Source organism: Anabrus simplex, chromosome 2, assembly GCF_040414725.1.
Source record: "Anabrus simplex isolate iqAnaSimp1 chromosome 2, ASM4041472v1, whole genome shotgun sequence".
Taxonomy (NCBI): domain Eukaryota; kingdom Metazoa; phylum Arthropoda; class Insecta; order Orthoptera; family Tettigoniidae; genus Anabrus; species Anabrus simplex.
The window spans coordinates 199,017,875-199,039,993 of NC_090266.1; the positions used below are offsets into that span (position 1 = coordinate 199,017,875).

The window sequence follows — 22,119 nt, forward strand, 5'->3', positions numbered from 1 at the left end:
CAGCCCATTAGAGCCTTGGCCTGACAACATTCTTAGCGATATTGCTTGGCTTTTTTGATAGGATCCGCTGTCTTGCATCAGATGGCTCTTCTGTTGGTCTCACGAGGCTTAGTTAATCCACATTTCAGTCCTCAGTTCAGAATTAAAATTCCTGAAGATGTTGGGAACTGTATCCAGAGTAAGAAGCAAGCATGCAACCCCGAGACCACTGTTGCTGGCTGTGGTGTAATGCATTATTACAACAGAAGGTATAGCTAATCACCTTGTATGCCAAAACTTGGATTATACACGTAAATGTTTTAATGTATGGGTGGAAATGCATTTCTCTTTCAGATATCCTTCAGTTTCTAGTATTTCCTTTGCTTAAATTTTCAAGTCATTTTGTATTTTCAGTTTTAGTCCATTTGTTTTTATTCATTCCCCTTGTTCAGTTTGTAAATATTTGGTACTGTGAAGATCTGCCTCTTAGAGATCATCTTCATTTTCCTGTGTTTCTTCTAGAAGTCTATGTGATTTTTCATTGCATTTATATACTATCAATTAGTCACCTAAGTACCCAGGATCTTAAATTTTATAAGAAATCAATTCACAGGTCCTTATACAGTATCTACTTTATGAACCATGTTCTAAGGGTTGGTGGCGATTATAAAGTATTGCAAAGCACACGTATTGCTTTAACCATATTCTTGTCTCCCCTAAAATTTCCGTAACATTTGTTGTCAGGTGGCCTAATACCTTCCCTTGTAAGCTGTCATTTACAGTACAGTAAATGTTGAGTAATAGAAATCATGAACAAAACTGTGATACAGGTTTTGTGCCATTATTAAGAATTTTTTTTCCTGCTTTATCAACAGTTCTCTTGTAGAAATTCTTAAGTATCTGTTACAACATTCTTATTGTAACAGAATACGAATGTACTTTTCCCTGGTGTGAAAATGGCAGACCATGGAAAACCATCTTCAGGACTGCCAACAGTGAAATTCAAACCCACTATCTCTCAAATGTAAGCTCACAATTTCACAACTGAAACACGTGGCCAATTTGCTCAGAATTTATACTCTGAATAAGGTGGTTGGTAAGTTAAGATTGTGTGTGTGACCTGTTGACTATTCACTTATTTAGTCTTTGACTAGCCTTTAGCTAGTCCTTAATTTGTTCTTGTGCAAATCATGTATGAGCTATTTAAGCAGGTACATCTAAAGATGGTACAGTTCACCCTCAAGAAAATTCAGGCTAACTAGCAATAAGTATGCTCACACTCAAAGTACAGTAGCTTACAAATATCAATAATTATGTTCAAATACTCCAAAAAATGCACAACTGCAACTGACGATGATGCTGCTGCTTGTTTTTTTTTTTTTTGCTTTTTTTTTTTTTGCTATTTGCTTAACATCGCACCGACACAGATAGGTCTTATGGCGACTATGGGATGGGAAAGACCAAGGAATGGGAAGGAAACGGCCGTGGCCTTAATTAAGGTACAGCCCCAGCATTTGCCTGGTGTGAAAATGGGAACCACGGAAAACGATCTTCAGGGCTGCCGACAGTGGGGTTCGAACCCACTATCTTCCGATTACTGGATACTGGCCGCACTTAAGCGACTGCCGCTATCGAGCTCGGTGCTTGTTGTTTAAAGGAGCTTAACATCTAGGTAATCGGCTCCTAATGGTACGAGACGAAATGTACTGACAATTAAAACTCCAAAATTCATCAACCTACCAGAATTCAAAACATGATGATGAAGAATAAATGAATGAATATGAATTTAAAATAATCAGCAAATCCAACTCAATAGTGAAAGTTAAAATAATTCCAAAATCCATCCACTGACTAGAATTTTTTAAAAAAGACAATGAAAAATGATTATGAATCAGTGAATCTGACCTGCAATGCCCGACCTTCCCATAAAATAACTTAAAACAATGGTATAAACTGAACAAAAGACTGCTTCCAAAGCAAAAGCCTAAATCGATGATGCTTATTGTCTAAAGGAGTACAAAATACAGGTCACCTGCACCTCATAATGGTACCAATCGCTGGTAAAGTAGAACGATGGTGTTCTTTATGTAGCAGTACTAATCACAAGTAATGTAGACTCACAGTGTTTCTCACATAGTGGTACTAATCACAGGTAATGTACTACTCACAGATAATGCAGACCTATGGTGTTGTTCACACGATGGCACCACTTATAGGTGATGCAGACTCATAGTGTTCATCACATACTGGTACTAAACATAGGAGCAGCCCAGAACTGTGATGTTATTCACATAGCGGTACATACCACGGGTGATGCAGACCCGTGGTGTTCCTCATATAGTGGTACAAATCACTGGTAATGCAGACTTATAGTGTTCCTCAAATAATGGTACTAATCATAGGTAGCGCTGACTCATGATATTCCTCACAAAGTGGTGCTAATCACGGGTACTGTAAACTCTGATTTATAAATTTCATTTTGTTCCATGTTGATAGCCACCAAAGGTCACAAAAGAAAGAAAAGTTCCACCTGATCAACACTTATTTATTATCACGTGTATGATAGAATTCACATGTATATTAGGACCGGTTTCAACCTCTTACAAGGTCATGGCGTGGAATGACATTAGGAGACGAATAAGTTTGAATGGCGTTTATAAAAGTAGGAAAGATCACAATATGAAGATAAAGTTGGAATTCAAGAGGACAAACTGGGGGAAACATTCCTTTATAGGAAAGGGAGTTAGGGATTGGAATAACTTACCAAGGGAGACGTTCAATAACTTTCCAATTTCTTTGAAATAATTTAGGAAAAGGCTAGGAAAGCAACAGATAGGGAATCTGCCACCTGGGCGACTGCCTTAAATGCAGATCAGTATTGATTGATTGATTGATTGATTGATTGATTGTTTGATCCTCAGCTGCATTAGAATCTTATGTTTGCATTTTGTATTATGCCTCATTCTTGAAAGCTTTATCACATACTCTGAAATTTAACAACATTATGTTGATTACACTTTTGCTAAGAGTTCTAATGTTACAACATAGCGAAGATTATAACATGTTAAAAATACTCTTATTACATAATATAATGACCCAATGTACACATATAATTATAATAAAATGAGTTTGTCTTTTTTCTTTTTCTAATGCGTAATGAGTATGTAGGAATAGTTTACCATAGGCGTTTGCCTATTCAGTTAAAATAAGCACCATTCTTATAAATCTTTAGTCATGCATGAGGCGGGCTTTGTTGATACTTGTGAAGTGATTAATGTTATAGCAGTAAATTAGCAGTAAAATACGCTAACCAAATGGAATTATATGCTGATAGTTCAATAAAACATATTATATATCTACATTAAAATATTAGCAAACATGGTTAAACGTGCTTGAATGCATTTATGAAAGTTTAAAACAGCTGATAACAATAAATCTTGCGTTGTTTTGCAGTACGTGTTACATTGAAATAATGTGAAATTTGCCCATTATACAAACACATAAACACATTAAAATATTAAAACATTGTAAGATATGTATCGACGCGAATGTCTGTTTGTAGTCTAAATTAACAAGTGACAGCACATTCTTATGTTGTTTTAAAAAGATTAATGAACATGCGAGTTACAAGCCTGAATTTGTATAAGCTTAGCCGATACACTTTGTGTATAACTCAACCACTTTATCTTTCTAATTTTGTTTTTGTGACTTGAACATAATCCTGGCTTGTTTGACGTGGCTGATGTTCTGGAAATTGTTCAATTTGAATAACAAAGTCATAATTATTGGTGGCTCTTTCCTTTCTTATGATGTTAGTATTGGTAAATATCTGTAAGTCGAAATGAATGAATTAGAAATTTTTGTTGAATTAAAGTTTGCGTACTATTGTATGAGTTCTGTGATAATCTACTTACTGTTGTGAAGTGGTTGAGATGTATGCTGCTTGGCTGTCTGTTGCGTATTGTATTTCGCACTTCTTGTGTTGGTGTCGCCTGTTGTGAGGGGGTGGAGGGATGAGTGGGGGAAGTTTCGGCGTGTGTATGGGCGGAGCCAGGTATGTCCGCTGTCTGCGCTATAGCTTGCGTATGACGTTGTTTGTTGACTTTTTTTTGCTAGCGGCTTTACGTCGCACCGACACAGATAGGTCTTATGGCGACGATGGGATAGGAAAGGCCTAGGAGTTGGAAGGAATCGGCCGTGGCCTTAATTAAGGTACAGCCCCAGCATTTGCCTGGTGTGAAAATGGGAAACCACGGAAAACCATCTTCAGGGCTGCCGATAGTGGGATTCGAACCTACTATCTCCCGGATGCAAGCTCAGAGCCGCGCGCCTCTACGCGCACGGCCAACTCGCCCGGTGTTTGTTTGTTGACTAATCTGAGGTAATCATTCTTTATGATAGGGATAATCTTATTAAATAAAATATTAGTTTTCTCAGTTATTTCATTAATATTGTAATTGGAGTTTGTATATTGATCAAATGTTATGTATAATTCTTCGTTTATATTAAGCAAGGGACCTTTGGGATTTGTATTTAATATTTTCAAATCATTACCTATATCCGTAAATTTATGCTTGTACTCGTGCATGTGCTGACCTATTGTAGAAAAATGATTATGCCTGATGGCAATGACGTGTTCATTATATCTGATCGTAAAATTTCTACCAGTACGCCCTATGTAACTTGTTAAGCAGTTGTTACAACTAATTCGATAAACTCCGACTGAAGCTATTTATTGTTACTGTTGACTGACTTGGTATTATGTATGCTGTGCCTGCTATTATGTGTAGTTCTGAAAGCTATTTTAAGATTATGCTTCTTAAAGATATTAGTTAGAGAATATATACATGCGTTATTAAAAGTGAAAGTTGCGTAATCTTTCTTGGGTTGATCTAGTTTCACCAGTGTAGTTTTGGGTCGGGATTTGATCTTTCGAATAATGGAATTAACCATTTCTTTTTTATAACCATTTTTTCTGGCTATTTCATGAATTAATTGTAGCTCTTCGTTAAGGTCTGTTTTTGATAACGGTATACTAAATGCTCTATGAATCATGCTATGGTATGCAGATTTTTTATGGGAATTAGGGTGAATGGAGTCCGTTTTTATAGTATTTATTGTATGAGTGGGTTGGCGGTAAATTCTGAAGGTTTAGATCATACCTGAATAAACGATCCCAGTTTGTTGACATTACACATTGTAACAGTAAAGGGCATAATGAGACATATCACTCTCAGGTAAAAAGCATAGACTTAGGTATTCCGCAGGGTAGTATTTTGGGGCCTGTTCTTTTCTTGATCTATGTGAATGACCTTCCTCACAATAATCAAGTAGAAACAGCAGTTCTGTATGCTGATGATACAAACATAATTATTAATAATCCTGACCCTACGTCTATAGAAACTACAGCAAATACAGTCCTGTCTAGGTTAGAATCATGGTTCAGGAAAAACAAATTAACATTGAACTTTAAAAAGACCCAATACATGGAATTCAGGGCATCTAACTACCATGACAAAACTGCAAAAAAACACAACCTTATATTAAATGCAAATGCAATTGAAAATACGTTGACCACAAAATTTTTAGGTGTCCATATAGATGAAAAATTAAGATGGGATTGTCATATTAAAAAAATAGGGAAGTCTCTGAGTTCTGTTTGTTTTGCCTTAAGGATTTTGTCTAATAGTTGTAGTAAAGAATATGTTAGAATGGCATATTTTGGATATTTCCATTCAGTCATCACTTATGCTATTGGTCTCTGGGGCTGTTACAAATCAAATCTTGATGTTATTTTTCGAATACAGAAACGAGCTATCAGAATTATGTTGAGACGTAACAGGTTAGATCATTGCAGACCATTATTTAAGAGACTAAGGATACTCCCAGTACCAAGTATATACATCATGCAATGCATTCTACACGTGAAAAAAAATATTGATCACTTCAGAAAGAATTTTGACAATCACAATTACCAGACGCGAACAAGAAATAATATTTTTATCGAACACAAGAGTAAAACCATTGCCTTGAGACATGTAGACTCTGTTGGAATCAGATTGTATAATAAGCTTCCAAATACGATTAAAGATATGAGTCCCGTCAGTTCATTTACCACAGCTTTAAAAAATCTCCTGCTGAGTAGCTGCTTCTACAGTACAGAAGAATACATGATGAAGTGCTGGTAATAATGCTACTACTTATTAACTTGTAATCTAGTATATAGCCTTAAAAATATGTTAATGTCACATTGACTATGTTCACATTATTAACACCACACCAATATATTTTTATTTTGTCTTGTAAATATTGGTTATTAATATTATTTAAAAAAATTAAGATGTGCTGTCCTAACATTGAGGTATGTGGTGTTTCTGTTCTTCTTCTTTTTCAAAATGTTCATTGTTGTGCATATATTATTGTTAGTATTGGGAAATCACTCGACAACTCCTATACTAAACTGTATATAGGATAATATCTTTTGTTTATTTCCACCTATTCAATACATTACAAGAAGTTGGCATTTATTTTAAACCATTATTCAGATGAGACATGTTTCGCCTCTCACTTTGAGGCATCTTCAGTCATTATCAAAAACCTTATTATTTTACCAGGCATTTGGTTAAAGATATTCAAAAATGTGTTTGATGATTATAAGAGAGGTAAGATTTACGTTAGTTATAAACATGTACATGAAGTAACTAAAAATCCAATATATTGATAAAAACATGTGTAGTTCTTTGTTGAATAGGACTTGTTTGATTCTACTATAGTAAGAGAAGGTGGCTTGAAGCCGTAGTCGTTAATAGATGTCTAATACATAGTGGAAGGCATAAAATATCAGTTCTATGAGAATATACATTACATTCAAAATGATACTAAAAACTAGTGGATTCAAAGGTAGTACATATAAAATGTTCAATGAAATAACTATTGATCTAATAAAATGATAAACACATATGTAGTTCTTTGTTAATTAGGACGTCGTGAGATTGTACGGCTTAAAGCCGTAGTCATTAATAGATGTCTAATACATAGTGGAAGGCATGTGAAATCAGTTCAATGAGAATATATAATACAAACAATTGATACATAAAAAATGGTAGATTCATAAGAGGTACATTTAAAAATGAAGGCGTCATGTGACTATAAAAGACAGTTGATGGCTTAAAGCCGTAGTCAAGGTTTGAAATGTAGGTAAATAACTGCTAAATATATGGTAAAAAGATATAAAGTCAAAATATACAGCTTAGTATAAAAAAATATGAAGGAAAAACATTCCAATTGCTTGACAAAAGTTACTTGACGTTGGCATGTGTATGTCCGTGATATTTATTGGTCAACATATATGATATATATGATATGACCAAATAGTAACATTATTCAATAATGTAAACCTTCAGGACAAAAAGTTTTTTAATATTTTCAAAACAGTATCAACAAACACCCCTACGTCAACAAATACATCATACCCCCCTCCCCCTCCCATCTTACGTAATTCCCCTTCACGCGCCATTCAGAAACCAATAAATGATACACGCCCCTCCGCTTCCCCTACCATTCACAACTCCCTCCCGTTCACGAATCACAAGCCTACCACTCCCTCCCCTCCTACCCACCCCCCTCTAGCCAGACGACATACGTACAACACAAGGAGTAACAACCGTTAGTGACCATTAGTATCCTAATAGCGCCTTACACAGCTTGTTAAATGGGCCTACAACGCCATAGGTAAGCACCAACATTTTCTCACTAACAACACTTAAACAAAACCTTCCCATGTTTTCTTTCATTTTCGTCAAAATTAACTACAGTTTTTTTTTTTTTTTTTTTTCTTCATTTCAGAACCATTCTATAACAACAATAATTCAACAGCTTCATCAAACTTCCATAATACTCTTCAATAGTATAAATTATTTACAATCAACGTTTTATAAAATATATTGTCATCGAAGAAGAACACAACAGCTCTCCAACCTTCACGTCAAACAAACCATACCAACGTTGAGAATTTCCACCCATCATCATCTCTGCAACTTTCTTCTTACAAATTAGGCCAACTATAAACATCTTGAACTTCTTGTCAACGCAATCTTGCCGAATAAATCTAAAATAACCTACGAAATGTTGACCAATAAATATCACGGACATACACATGCCAACGTCAAGTAACTTTTGTCAAGCAATTGGAATGTTTTTCCTTCATATTTTTTATACTAAGCTGTATATTTTGACTTTATATCTTTTTACCATATATTTAGCAGTTATTTACCTACATTTCAAACCTTGACTACGGCTTTAAGCCATCAACTGTCTTTTATAGTCACATGACGCCTTCATTTTTAAATGTACCTCTTATGAATCTACCAGTTTTTATGTATCAATTGTTTGTATTATATATTCTCATTGAACTGATTTCATATGCCTTCCACTATGTATTAGACATCTATTAATGACTACGGCTTTAAGCCGTACAATCTCACGACGTCCTAATTAACAAAGAACTACATATGTGTTTATCATTTTATTAGATCAATAGTTATTTCATTGAACATTTTATATGTACTACCTTTGAATCCACTAGTTTTTAGTATCATTTTGAATGTAATGTATATTCTCATAGAACTGATATTTTATGCCTTCCACTATGTATTAGACATCTATTAACGACTACGGCTTCAAGCCACCTTCTCTTACTATAGTAGAATCAAACAAGTCCTATTCAACAAAGAACTACACATGTTTTTATCAATATATTGGATTTTTAGTTACTTCATGTACATGTTTATAACTAACGTAAATCTTACCTCTCTTATAATCATCAAACACATTTTTGAATATCTTTAACCAAATGCCTGGTAAAATAATAAGGTTTTTGATAATGACTGAAGATGCCTCAAAGTGAGAGGCGAAACATGTCTCATCTGAATAATGGTTTAAAATAAATGCCAACTTCTTGTAATGTATTGAATAGGTGGAAATAAACAAAATATATTATCCTATATACAGTTTATGAAACTTTCAATACGGACGAAAAATGATTTTCATCACTTGTAACTCCTATACTGTTGGCATATTTCAAAATATGTAATTGTACAGTCTATGGAAGCTAAATAAATGAATGAATGAATGAAAGGTCAGGTGTTTTTCGTGCCTAGTAATCTTCAGATCAAGATAGTTTAGCTTACAGTTATTCTCGGATTCTGTAGTAAATTGTATATGCGTGTCTATGGCATTTATTTTGTCCAATACAGTGTTATCGTTAGTTGTTCTGTTGTCGATGACGACAAAAACATCATCGACAAATCTGCACCAGAAAAAAATCACGTCTATTTTGCAAAATGAAGTGTATTCTAGGTGATCTATGTATATTTCTGCTAGTATGCCAGACGCGGGAGACCCCATCGTAAACCTGCTTGCTGATAAATTGTATCATGAAATCAAAAAAAGTTGTTATTAACTGCAAATTCGAGTAATGTCCTGAATTCTTCAATTTCTAAGGTACTTAACCAGCTGTAAGTTTTGAGATTGGTTCTAATTATATTTAAGGTTTTTTTTAGTGGGGATATTTGGATGCATATTAGTTGTATCGTAAGAGGCTATGCAGTGGTATTGTTCTAACTGTAAATCTTTTGTTTTATTACAGAAGTCTATTGAGTTACGTATGCTTTCATTGGCTTGGAAAAAATATTGGTTTTTAACAAATTTTTGAATATATTTGGAAAGCTTATATGTAGGACTAGATCTGTAGTTTACTATGGTTCTCATCGGTGTGTTTTCTTTATGAATTTTAGGAAGAGCTTTTGCAATCGGTAGCTGGGGGTTCATTGATATTAGATAATTTGCTTGTTTCGGTTAGCAAAAAACGTGTGTTTTTGAGTAAGCTTTTTAGGTTTCTTTGTATTGTGTTTGTGGGATCTTTGCGTATAATACCAAACGTATCATTGTTGAAACATTCTTTTGCTTTTAATGTATTCATCCTTGTTAAAAACTACTGTTGTATTTCCTTTGTCAGCTTTTGTTATAAGGAGATTATCTTGCTTGACTTTGTTCTTAGACTATTTATGTGCCTTTTGTTCGCTTTATTGTTATTAGAGATGTTATCTTTACTTTGTTGACGTATTGTGGTGTTTTTTTTGCAATATCGTGCCTGACCTCCTCTCGTATTTCATGTGGGATACTTTGTATAGCTAATTCTGTTTCTGTTACAGCGGTTGTGATGTTCTGTATATTGAGGTGTTGTCCCAATTATGTTTAGGTCTTTTGCTTAATATTTCATTTTAATATATGAAATATATGAATATATATATGATATATATATATATATATGAATATATTTATTGTTATCAGCTGTTTTAAACTTTCATAAATGCATTCAAGCACGTTTAACCATGTTTGTTAATATTTTAATATAGATACATAATATGTTTTATTGAACTATCAGCATATAATTCCATTTGGTTAGCGTATTTTACTGCTAATTTACTGCTATAACATTAATCACTTCACAAGTATCAACAAAGCTTGCCTCATAAATGACTGAACATTTATAAGAATGGAGCTTATTTTAACTGAATAGGCAAACGCCTATGGTAAACTATTCCTACATACTCATTACACATTAGAAAAAGAAAAACTCATTTTATTATAATTATATGTGTACATTGGGTCGTTATATTATGTAATAAGAGTATTTAACATGTTATAATCTTAGCTATGTTGTAACATTAGAACTCTTAGCAAAAGTGTAATCAACATAATGTTGTTAAATTTCAGAGTATGTGATAAAGCTTTCAAGAATGAGGCATAATACAAAATGCAAACATAAGATTCTAATGCAGCTGAGGATGACCTTGTAAGAGGTCAAAACCGGTCCTAATATACATGTGAATTCTATCATACATGTGATAATAAATAAGTATTGATCAGGTGGAACCTTCCTTTCTTTTATGACATTTACTGTAAACCCATAGTGATCCACCCACAATGATACAAATCACAGACCTATGGTGTTCCTCGCATGATGGTACTAATCACAGGTATCTATTGTTCAAAATCCATCATCCCTTGGTCAGTCCTTTTATTCGTCTCATACAATAGGCAGGAGATACCACGAGTGTATTCTTCATCATTGTCCCCCACCCACAGAGGATACTACTGCAACTCTCACTGTATGTTTATATCTGCAAAAAACTGGATTATATGCAATTACAAGGATCTGGATTTTTTTTTTTTTTTTTTTTTTTTAGTAGAGTAATATGTAATAATAATGTTAAGAAAGTTACCAAATAATTCACAAAATATATATAGAAAATATTTAGGTGATATTCTACTAGAATGAGACTTGATTTGAAACTATTTGAAACAAGATTCAGTTTGGCACAACTGAGTCAGTAAGTGCCAAACAAGGACAGTAAAGACAGTATGAAGATCTTAATTGGGGTAACCACATAAATGGGATTGTAAATAAAGGGTGTAGATCTCTGCACATGGCTATGAGGGTGTTTAGGGGTTGTAGTAAGGATGTAAAGGACTGGGTATATAAGTCTCTGGTAAGACCCCAACTAGAGTATGGCTCCAGTGTATGGGACCCTCACCAGGATTACTTGATTCATGAACTGGAAAAAATCCAAAGAAAAGCAGCTCGATTTGTTCTGGGTGATTTCTGACAAAAGAGTAGTGTTACAAAAATGTTGAAAAGTTTGGGCTGGGAAGACTTGGGAGAAAGAAGACGAGCTGCTCAACTAAGTGGTATGTTACACGTAATTAATCTCATAATAGAACCGTATTGAGGATAATATATTAAAATTATAATCCTTTTATTTACAACCACCTACTCAGAATTTTATAATTTTAATAAGTGGTATGTTCCGAGCTGTCAGTGGAGAGATGGCGTGGAATGACATTAGTAGACGAATATGTTTGAGTGGTGTCTTTAAAAGTAGGAAAGATCACAATATGAAGATAAAGTTGGAATTCAAGAGGACAAATTGGGGCAAATATTCGTTTATAGGAAGGGGAGTTAGGGATTGGAATAACTTACCAAGGGAGATGTTCAATAAATTTCCAATTTCCTTGAAATCATTTAAGAAAAGGCTAGGAAACAACAGATAGGGAATCTGGCACCTGGGTGACTGCCGTAAATGCAGATCAGTATTGACTGATTTGATTTTAGAAATCACCGGTATTCGTTCACTTCAGGTGAATCACAAAACTAAAAAGGAGGTCTGAAATATATATGGATTATGGTGACATTACACAGAGTAATTCAATTCAGGTTTGAACACCTGTGGAATCTATGATGAACATACAACATAAATGGAACGCTGCTTCTTTTGACAGACTTTTGTGTTTATGTCGTATGAAAAAATGAGGAACGTAATATCTGGTAATCATGAAAACAATGCTCAGTCGCGATCTATCACACCACATTTCATTTCAGAGAAGAAAATAACCTGATTCAACAAGAATATGGTATCATTTGAGAAATGAAAACAGATATCAAAGCCAGTTCTACAGGAGAGGTTGTGGTCAGTGATGATAACTGAAGATACGTAGAGAGCACAATATAATAGTTACTGAATATCTTATATTTACTACACAAAGAGAAAACATTGTAGAATTAACTTCTGTTAATTACTGTAATGCTGGGCTGCTGAAATGAGAATCTGATTTAAGTGAAATATTTTTTGCAGAAAATTTTACATCTTTCTTTCCTTTGTCATTTGTTTTACATCACACCAACCTGGACATGTTTTATAGCAATGATGGGATAGGATAGGGCACAGATCAGGAAAGAAATGATTGTGGGCTTAATGAATGTATAGCCCCAGCATTTGCCTGGTGTGTAAATGTGAAACCACAGAAAACCATCTTCAGAGCTGCTGACAATGCGGTTTGAACCCACTATCTCCTGAATGCAAGCAAACAGCTACGTGACCCAAACCTCGTAACGAACTTGCTTGGTAATTTGATATCTTATTATACCATGGTCATTAATTACAAGACAAAACAACTATATATCAGTTTTCCCTCAAAACCTCTCCGAAGAAGCTTATATACCGGTAAAAATAGCGGTTACGTGAATAAATACAGTACACAGACAGAAACAGCATGAACTAACTTCCCCATGCAATGACAACTATCAATAAATTTCCACAGTAGCTGTTTTTTAATACCTGAGGTGAATGGGCGTCCAAAACATGATAATCCTTTCGGGAAAGCTAAAGTAACAAAAACATGCATATTTATCAAATCAGTTCATTTCAAATTTATAACTGTATTCTCAGAAATACAAATTATATACACAGATGCTTACTAAAAGTAATATGTGCCTTACATTCTGCACACCTATAAGATTGTGCAGATAATCCAACTTCTGGGCATATGTCGGTAATATACGTAGGGCATTCAGATGCAGTAACGTGGGCACACACTCGACACACCTGTGCAAGGCACTTGACATGACAGCTGTACTGGCAATCTGGAAAAATAAAATTAAAAATTGCAATCATTTAAATTTCAAAGAAGCCAAAATTTAATGTTCTTGCTTCACTATACTCTCCTTATGCGTAAGCAATTTAACATTTGCCAATGATACATTTTGCACTATATTTTCAAAACAGTTTATAGGTTAGGAAGGATAGGAGGGGGAGTGTTTATAATGGCGAAAGAAGAATTTGAAAACTTCAAAAAAGTTAAGGATGAGGAACATGAAACTTTAGGTGTAAGACTCATCTTTAAAGACAATAGACAACTTGATGTTTTTGAGGTGTACAGACATGACAAAGCTAGCACTGATGCAATATTACTTGATAAAATAATCAGCTATGTGGGGAACGACACAGACAGGAATGATTTGAACCTGAAAACTATTAACTGGGATGGGAATGCAAACGATAAAAAGCATGACCAACAAATGGTGAATAAGTTATTATGGGAAGGACAGATGAATCGGAAAGTGATTGAACTAATACATACATACATTATCATTAAAGACTGTTATGCCTTTCAGCATTCATTCTGCAAGCCTCTGTGAATTTACTAAATGTAGCCACAATCCTCTATTTGCAACTAGTGCTGCGGCCTTATTTAGTTCTATTCCTCTCATCTTTAAATCGTTAGAAACTGAGTCTAACCATCGTCGACTTGGCCTCCCTCTACTTCTCTTACCCTCCATAACAGAGTCCATTATTCTCCTAGGAAACCTATCCTCCTCCATCCGCCTCACATGACCCCATCACCGAAGCCGGTTTATGCGTACAGCTTCATCCGTCGAGTTCATTCCTAACTTAGCCTTCATCTCCTTATTCTAAATACCCTCCTGCCATTGTTCCCACCTGTTTATACCAGCAATCATTCTCGCTACTTTCATGTCTGTTACTTCTAACTTATGAATAAGATATCCTCAGTCCACCCAGCTTTCGCTCCCGTAAAGCAAAGTTGGTCTGAAAACAGACCAATGTAAAGATAGTTTCGTCTGGGAGCGAATTTGCAATGTTTCAGATTAGACGGATCCGCTCTTTTTGAAATTATTCCAAAGGAAACATTTGTACCATAGCCACCAGTCATTCAAGGAATGAAATGGCATATGGCTTTTAGTGCCGGGAGTGTCCGAGGACAGGTTCAGCTCGTCAGATGCAGGTCTTTTGATTTGACGCCCGTAACCGACCTGCACGTTGTAATGAGGATGAAATGATGATGAAGACAACACATATACCCAGCCCCCGTCCCAGTGAAATTAACAAATTAAGGTTAAAATTCTCGACCCTGTCGGAAATTGAACATGGGACCTCTGTGACCAAAGGCCAGCACGCTAACCATTTAGCCATGGAGCCAGACATTCAAGAAATGAAGTATGGGTAAGTCATAACTTTTAAATGCATGAATGTGAAATTAGAGTGATTTATTTATTTATTTATTTATTTAGGTGGCGAAGTTAGGGCTCTTGGCCCTCTCTTACACTTAACCACTGTAGTGATACATCATTAAGAGCAGAGTTTGAGTACATAATATTATATAGTAAATAATAACCTACACAAAAATACATTACACTTTTCTAACTCACATTCATTCGATCTTCCAGGCATACAAGTTAGTCAACTGCATTCAGCAGGTATTCTCGGCAAGCAGTCTTAAATTTAAGTAATGAGGTGGAATGGTGGAATTTCTGACACTGACAGGCAGGGAATTCCAAAGTCTAGAACCCGCCACAACAAAGGAATTGTTGTACATAGAGGATCGGTGAACAGGAATAGAAAGGGAGGAACCAGAGCGGGTATTACTGCTGTGAAAGGAGGACAAATACTTAAGCTGGGATGAAATGTATAGTGGTCTGTTTTCAGAGAGCAGTCTGTATATCTGTATCAGTATGTGATACGTTCATCGTTCGTCAGGTTTCAGCCATGAAATAGTGTGATAGTATGGGGTGACATGTGTATCATAACTCAGACTGTATATAAATCTAAGGCAACAATTAAGCGCTCGCTAAAGTTTCGAAGTCTGCCCTTTTGTTGCGTCTACCAGAATGACGTCACAGTAGTCGAGGACGGGAAGCACTAGCGTTTGTATGAGTTTGACTCTCACATTACAAGGTAAAATATCTCTGTTTCTTTTAACCGAATGAAGTATCGAAAATATTTTTTTTTACACACATTCTTAATATATTCAGACCAATTTAAAGTTTCGTTCATTGTCACTCCAAGATTTCTCACAGTTTGGCTGAATGGAATAACTCTACCATTCAGTATAACTGGAGGAATAGTTTCGTATCTTAGTGTGGTCAACAATTTTTGAGAGGCAATAATGATTGCTTGTGTCTTGGAGGGGTTAAGAAGAGGGAATTTTTCAAGGAGTAAGCATTAAGTCACTGAAGGTTGGCACTGATGCCTGTTATGGCATGAGGCAAATCAGAGGTCTTACAGTGACAGTAAATTTGTAAGTCGCCTGCATAAAGATGGTAGCTACAATTCTTTAAATTAGATGAAATGTCGTTTATGTACAGGATAAAGAGCAATGGGCCTAAAACACTACCCTGCGGCATGCCTTCCTTCCTGGTTAGCCAGTGAGAGGTTTGATCAAGGGTTATAAATTTTGCGCGCGATTTTTGAGGTACGATGAAAAGAAATTAATAGTTCGTTGATCGAAGTAGTAAAATTGCATCTTGTTTACTAGAGTCTGAATGTTTATAGTGTCAAATGCGCTACTGAAATAGAGGAGAGTAAGTATTTTTTGATAATTGCTTTACGTCGCACCGACACAGATAGGTCTTATGGCGACGATGGGATAGGAAAGGCCTAGGAGTTGGAAGGAAGCGGCCGTGGCCTTAATTAAGGTACAGCCCCAGGATTTGCCTGGTGTGAAAATGGGAAACCACGGAAAACCATCTTCAGGGCTGCCGACAGTGGGGCTCGAACCCACGATCTCCCGGATGCAAGCCCACAGCCGCGCGCCTCTACGCGCACGGCCAACTCGCCCGGTGAGAGTAAGTATTGTCACCAGTCTTTGGTCCATTACGTGCCGTATGTCATCAGTCACTTTGAGCAGGGCAGTTGCTATGCTGTGTCCCTTCTTGAAGTCAGATTGCAATGGGTCTAGGAGAGAATGGTTGTATAAGTATTCTAACACCTGCTCATGAACCAGACGCTCGAGTGCTTTGGAAATCGCTGGTAAAATAGAAATTAGTCTGTAGTCGGATGGTAGGGAGGGGTCAGGTTTCTTAGGCACAGGGATAACATTAGCTAGTTTCCATAGTGAAGGAAAGGTTCCGTTTTTAAGGCAGTAGTTGAAAATGTGGGTAATAATTGGTAAAACAGCACCAATAATGTTGTGTAAGAAAGTTATAGGGATATCATCCACTCCTCTGGCTTTTGATTTGATAGAATATAATATTTTTTTAACTTTATTAGCAGTAACAGGGTGGAATGTAAAATGTTGTTGGTCAGGTAAAGGGTTCATAACGGAGTTGGGTACTGAGTTTGGGGAATTTAGTATATTAGGGGGTGCTCTTTCTTCAGTAAAAAACTCATTTAACTTATCGAGTGGTATGTCTGGCACACGAGGTTGTTGCCAAGGTTTCCCTATGCCTAAGGAACGAAGCGTGCTCCAAGCACTGCTAGAATTCATGTTTGCAGTCATGTTTTGCAAGTAAGTAAATTTACGGTTTCTAACGAACTGGTTAACTCTATTTCCAAGGACCCGATAATTTTCGAAGTCACTTTGGTCACGAGTTCGTTTAAAGCGTTGGTAAAGTGCATCGCGGTGGGCCATCATGTTTTTAATTTCATTATTTAGCCAGGGACAAGATGGGCGAGTAACTTTTATCTGTCGCTTAGGGGCGTGTTTATCGTACAGAGTGATTACAAGGGAATTGAACTTGTCTACTTTTGTGTCTATATCGTCCAATAGGAGTATGTCATTCCAGGGTAGATTGTAAGCGTCATGTCCTAACTCGTCCATATCCATGTCTTTTGTGTTTCTTAGGTTTATATTTTGGCATTCGAAGGGAGTAGGATAGGTAGATAAGGTCATGAGTGGAGATGGCTGGGACTGGAATCTGGCCGTGAGTTATAACTTTGTTTGGGTTATTTGTCACAATGTGGTCAATGAGCAATGTGTGTTTCGTAGTTTTCTGTGTAAGTGTGATTAGTAGGCTCTAAAAGGAGGATGGTCATATCACAGGAAGAAAACATGTCAATAAATTGTTTAGTTTCGTGCGTTTTAGTACGTAGGTTAATGTTGAAGTCACCTACGGCAATAATATGCTCGTAACTAGGCAGTAGGTCAAGTAAGCGAAATTCGAATTCAGTCATATTTGTTATTTTGGGCGGCTTGTATACAACAACTATAAGGAGTTTCTGTTGGTTAATAATGACTTCAACAAATGACGTAAGAGGGAATATCGGTCACGTTGTACTATACCAGAGGGTATGTTCGGTGTAAGCCAGCTTTCGCTAATAGCAAAAATATGGATATTATTTTCCCTCATTATAGCTTGAATTTCGTCGAAGTGCGCTACCATGGAGAGTGCGTTGACATGGCAGCACTGTACGAGGACGGTTTGAAAAGTTCTCGGAATCACCGCTAGATGTCAGTGCCAGAGCAACGAGATTCCCGCGCAATAATCACACATCCTTTGTGAGTGAACACGTGGCGCGTCAGTGCTCTAGCTGCAGGAGTGTGGTAGTGACGACTCTTTGTTGTTGTTCCCGTATAGTGATTTGTGACAATGGAAAAAACTGAGATTCGTGCAGTGATTAAATACTTTGTAAAGAAAGGTATGAAAGCAAAGGAAATTCATGCAGACTTTCAGAACACACTGGAGGACTCTGCTCCTTCATTTTCAACTGTTGCCAAGTGGACCAGCAAGTTTAAATTTGGTCGGGAGAGCTTGGATGATGATCCACGTAGTGGACGGCCAAAAAGCGTTACGACCCCAGAATTTATCGCAGAAGTGCATAAAATGGTCATGGAGGATCGTCGACTGAAAGTGCGGGAGATTGCTGAAGCTGTAGGGATGTTTTTTGAACAGGTATATTATATTTTAACCGAAGAATTGGGTATGAAAAAATTATCCGCAAGATGGGTGCCGCGGCTCTTGACATTGGACAATACACGCACCAGATTGGAAATGTCCGAACAAAGTCTGGCCCGTTTTCAGTGCAACCAACAAGTTTTTTGCGCCGGTTTGTGACTAAAGATGAAACTTGGGTCCACTACTATACCCCAGAGACAAAACAGCAGTCAAAGCAGTGGAAACATGCTGATTCACCACCACCAAAGAAAGCAAAGGCAGTGCATTCGGCCGGAAAGGTCATGGCCTCAGTTTTCTGGAATGCAAAAGGCATTCTGCTGATAGATTATCTTCCTACTGGCCAAACAATTACTGGGAAATACTATGCAAACTTCCTAGACCAACTACAGGAAAAGATACGCGAAACAAGGCCTGGTTTGGCAAGGAAAAAGGTCATCTTTCATCACGACAACACTCCGCCGCACACAAGTGTTATTGCCATGGCAAAACTTCATGAACTGGGGTATGAATTGTTGCCACATCCACCTTTTTTACTTGATTTGGCACCATCAGACTTTCATCTATTCCCCAAGCTGAAAATTTTCCTCGGTGGACGGAGATTTTCTACAAGGGAAGAACTGACAGCCAAATTGGAGAGGTATTTTGTAGGCCTGGAGGAATCTCATTTTCGAGATGGGATCAAGGCATTGGAACATCGCTGGACCAAATGCATTAGTCTACAGGGAGACTATGTTGAAAAATAAAAGCAGTTCCACTGAGGTAAGATACTTAATTCTAGTACATCCCGAGAACTTTTCAAAGCACCTATGTAAAAAGTTGGTAGAGGGAGATAATGCCTGTTTGAGGAGCAAGCCGGTGGTGAGAGGTGACGGGGTGAGAGGGGGAATGTTGCTAAGGTCAGTGTCAGGTACAAAGCTCTGGATCAGCTGAATAACGGAATTTAACGAAATAGTATCACAGAAATAGCATGCAACTTACCTCGACGTCCTGATATATGCTTACACTGACTACCACTAACACACACACACACACACACACACAGACACACACATAATACACTTACAAAAACACTTATGAATAACAAGCAGATGCACTATCGAGCTGTGCTGTTTCATTTTAATTGTCACAGTTATCTCGCAGATTTTTAATGCTGTCCAGTTCCGCAACAGTGGTGATGGATCTTTTCGTCCCATTAGGAAGGTGAATCACGATGTGTCCGTCTTGGGTCCAGAGACGGGATGGCCCAAAGTGATCCCTAGCAAGGTTTAATATGCACTTTCGAGTTTTGGTGAGGGACTCGGTGATGAGTACCTTTGTGCACTTCAGGAGCCGCTTAGCCTTCCACACTCGGTCACGTTCGTGGTAACGGGTAAATTTAACTATTATAGGGCACCTGCCTGTAGATACCACGTCAGCTGCTGAGCGCTGAGGCCACCCAATCCTGTCGCACTGGTCGAAACTCTCCATTGTGAAATCCCCGTTTAACTTCGTTTGGAAGGTTTCCTTCACTTTTTCGTAAATGTTCTCCCGCGGTTCCTCGGAGACTCCATGGATAAGGAGGCAGTTTCTACGGCTGTACTGCTCTCCTTCGTCAATGAGTGCTTCTTGATGGTCGAGCTGCCGTGCTAACTTGCACAGCTCTTCTTTCAGCACGGCAAGTTCGGAGGAGATGGCGCCTCGAAAGTCTCAAAAATTCTGACTCAGCGAGTCTAGGGACTCTTCCCTGGGGTTGGCAGGGCTGGTTAACAACTGAAGGCGCGCCTCAAAGTCCTTCATCGTTGCTTCAAAAACATTAATCCGTATAGAACTAAATGAGGCCACAACACTAGTTGCAAATCGAGGATTGTGGCGACGTTTAGTAAATTCTCAGAGGCTTGCAGACTGAATGCTGAAAGGCATAACAGTCTATAATGATAATGCATGTATGTATTTATTAACTTTTTGGACGGACATATCTGTTATTATTTATGTCCAACTCGAACCACACTTGTACAAGATCACTTAGTACACACTTGCAGGACAAATATGCTACCAGTTATGCGGCTTCTGCGAGATATAGACAGAACACTCCTACGCGTACGTTACAGTAGACGCCATATTGGTTAGTATTTTATGCATGTTTTATGTGACAGGTACACTCAAACTACTGGTGGGCAAATTAAATCTAATTCCACAGTCAACAATGTGGTCATTATTTTATGACCTGAATGGGTTAATTTTACTGACAAAGCACTTAGAGATTCCCATTGCTTCTGTCATTCTCGCTAGAGCTGACTGCAGTGGTACAGTGAGTCTCTTGCTTGTGCATGCAGCTTTTTATATATTTTCCTTTAGTTTATGTTAGTTGTTTTACGTCGCACCAACACAGATAGGTCTTATGGCGACGATGGGACAGGAAAGGGCTAGGAGTGGGAAGGAAGCGGCCGTGGCCTTAATTAAGGTACAGCCCCAGCATTTGCCTGGTATGAAAATGGGAAACCACGGAAAACCATTTTCAGGGCTGCCGACAGTGGGGTTCGAACCTACTATCTCCCGAATACTGGATACGTCATCTTCAATACGGAACAATAATGAGAGTTGTTACTTGTACTGGATACTGGCCGCACTTAAGCGACTGCAGCTATCAAGCTCGGTTTTTCCTTTTGAGTTCACAGGTTACATTGTCTTACATGTAACTAATATTACAGTCACTAAATCTATTTAACAAACCCACACTAAATGACTTTACTTTTAACACTATCACTTTTCGTAACTCACTAAGAGAAGAACCTCATAGTTTGTCCAGGTTGGCTATAAGTACGTATGTGTACCTAATGCTATGTAAATACTAACGCAGCCTACTTATTTTTCTTTCGGCTACAAATTAATCGTGTATTAATATTATCAGTAAAGCAGGATGAACAAATTTCACATCCTCATCTCCTTGGAAAACAAGTCACTTGAACAAAGCTACAATTACCAGGCATGGTGAATTAGTTTGCTTGTCAACATGCACTGACTCATGCTGGGATAGTGTTCTGCAGCGAGATGTGAATGATTGCAAAGGCTGGCAGAGTGATCACTCAGAGACATACTGAAGTAGAAAAAGTTACGGTGGAGGTGCTTGGTCTTTCACGCATGTGCAGAATCTCTCTGTCTCTTTCTTCAGTCAGCTGTCTCCCTTGCACACTTACCGTGGCCCACCTCTAAAAAAATTGGGCAGGTAGAGAAACAAACAAGTGTGAGACTTAGTGAAGGAGGAACCCATGTAGGAAAGAATTTTAAAAATCCAGATTATAATGGTATGAACACAAAAGAATGAAGAAAGAACACCATGAAAGACATTTTTAAAAACTTGCCAAAGGTACCAAAGTTCTAGAGTTCATGTTTAAAATATTTTCCATCTGATAAATCACTGTTGGTGGCAAGGAAAAGAACAAATGGTTGTATGAAGCAATATGATACCTCTATTCTTCATCCAACCTTAGAAAGACACCTCACAGAAATAAAACCGTGTGTTACACTTCAGCAGAGCCAAGAGTATTAAGAACATTGTTTAATAATATACTACCCTGTGTATATAAATACATTCTTGATTTATCTATTTCCTTTTATTATTTTTATTTAAA

At 37.1% G+C, this 22,119-nt stretch overlaps 1 protein-coding gene across 3 annotated transcripts in view; it reads right to left on the reverse strand.

Annotated features, from left to right (window-relative positions):
• The window catches only part of DEF8 (differentially expressed in FDCP 8 homolog), a 312,159-nt gene that overhangs the window by 181,953 nt on the left and 108,087 nt on the right, over positions 1–22,119 (reverse strand). For 2 of the 3 annotated variants that reach the window (XR_010859239.2, XM_067140496.2), the window contains exons 3-4: positions 13,298–13,462; positions 13,158–13,202 (exon numbers count right to left, since the gene is read on the reverse strand). Coding sequence is in view for 2 of the 3 variants with exons in the window: in XM_067140496.2 (XP_066996597.1) it covers positions 13,158–13,202; positions 13,298–13,462 (210 nt within the window). In the remaining variant the exon portion in view is untranslated. The remainder of the gene's footprint in view (positions 1–13,157; positions 13,203–13,297; positions 13,463–22,119) is intronic. The other variant, XM_067140497.2, reaches the window with a different exon arrangement.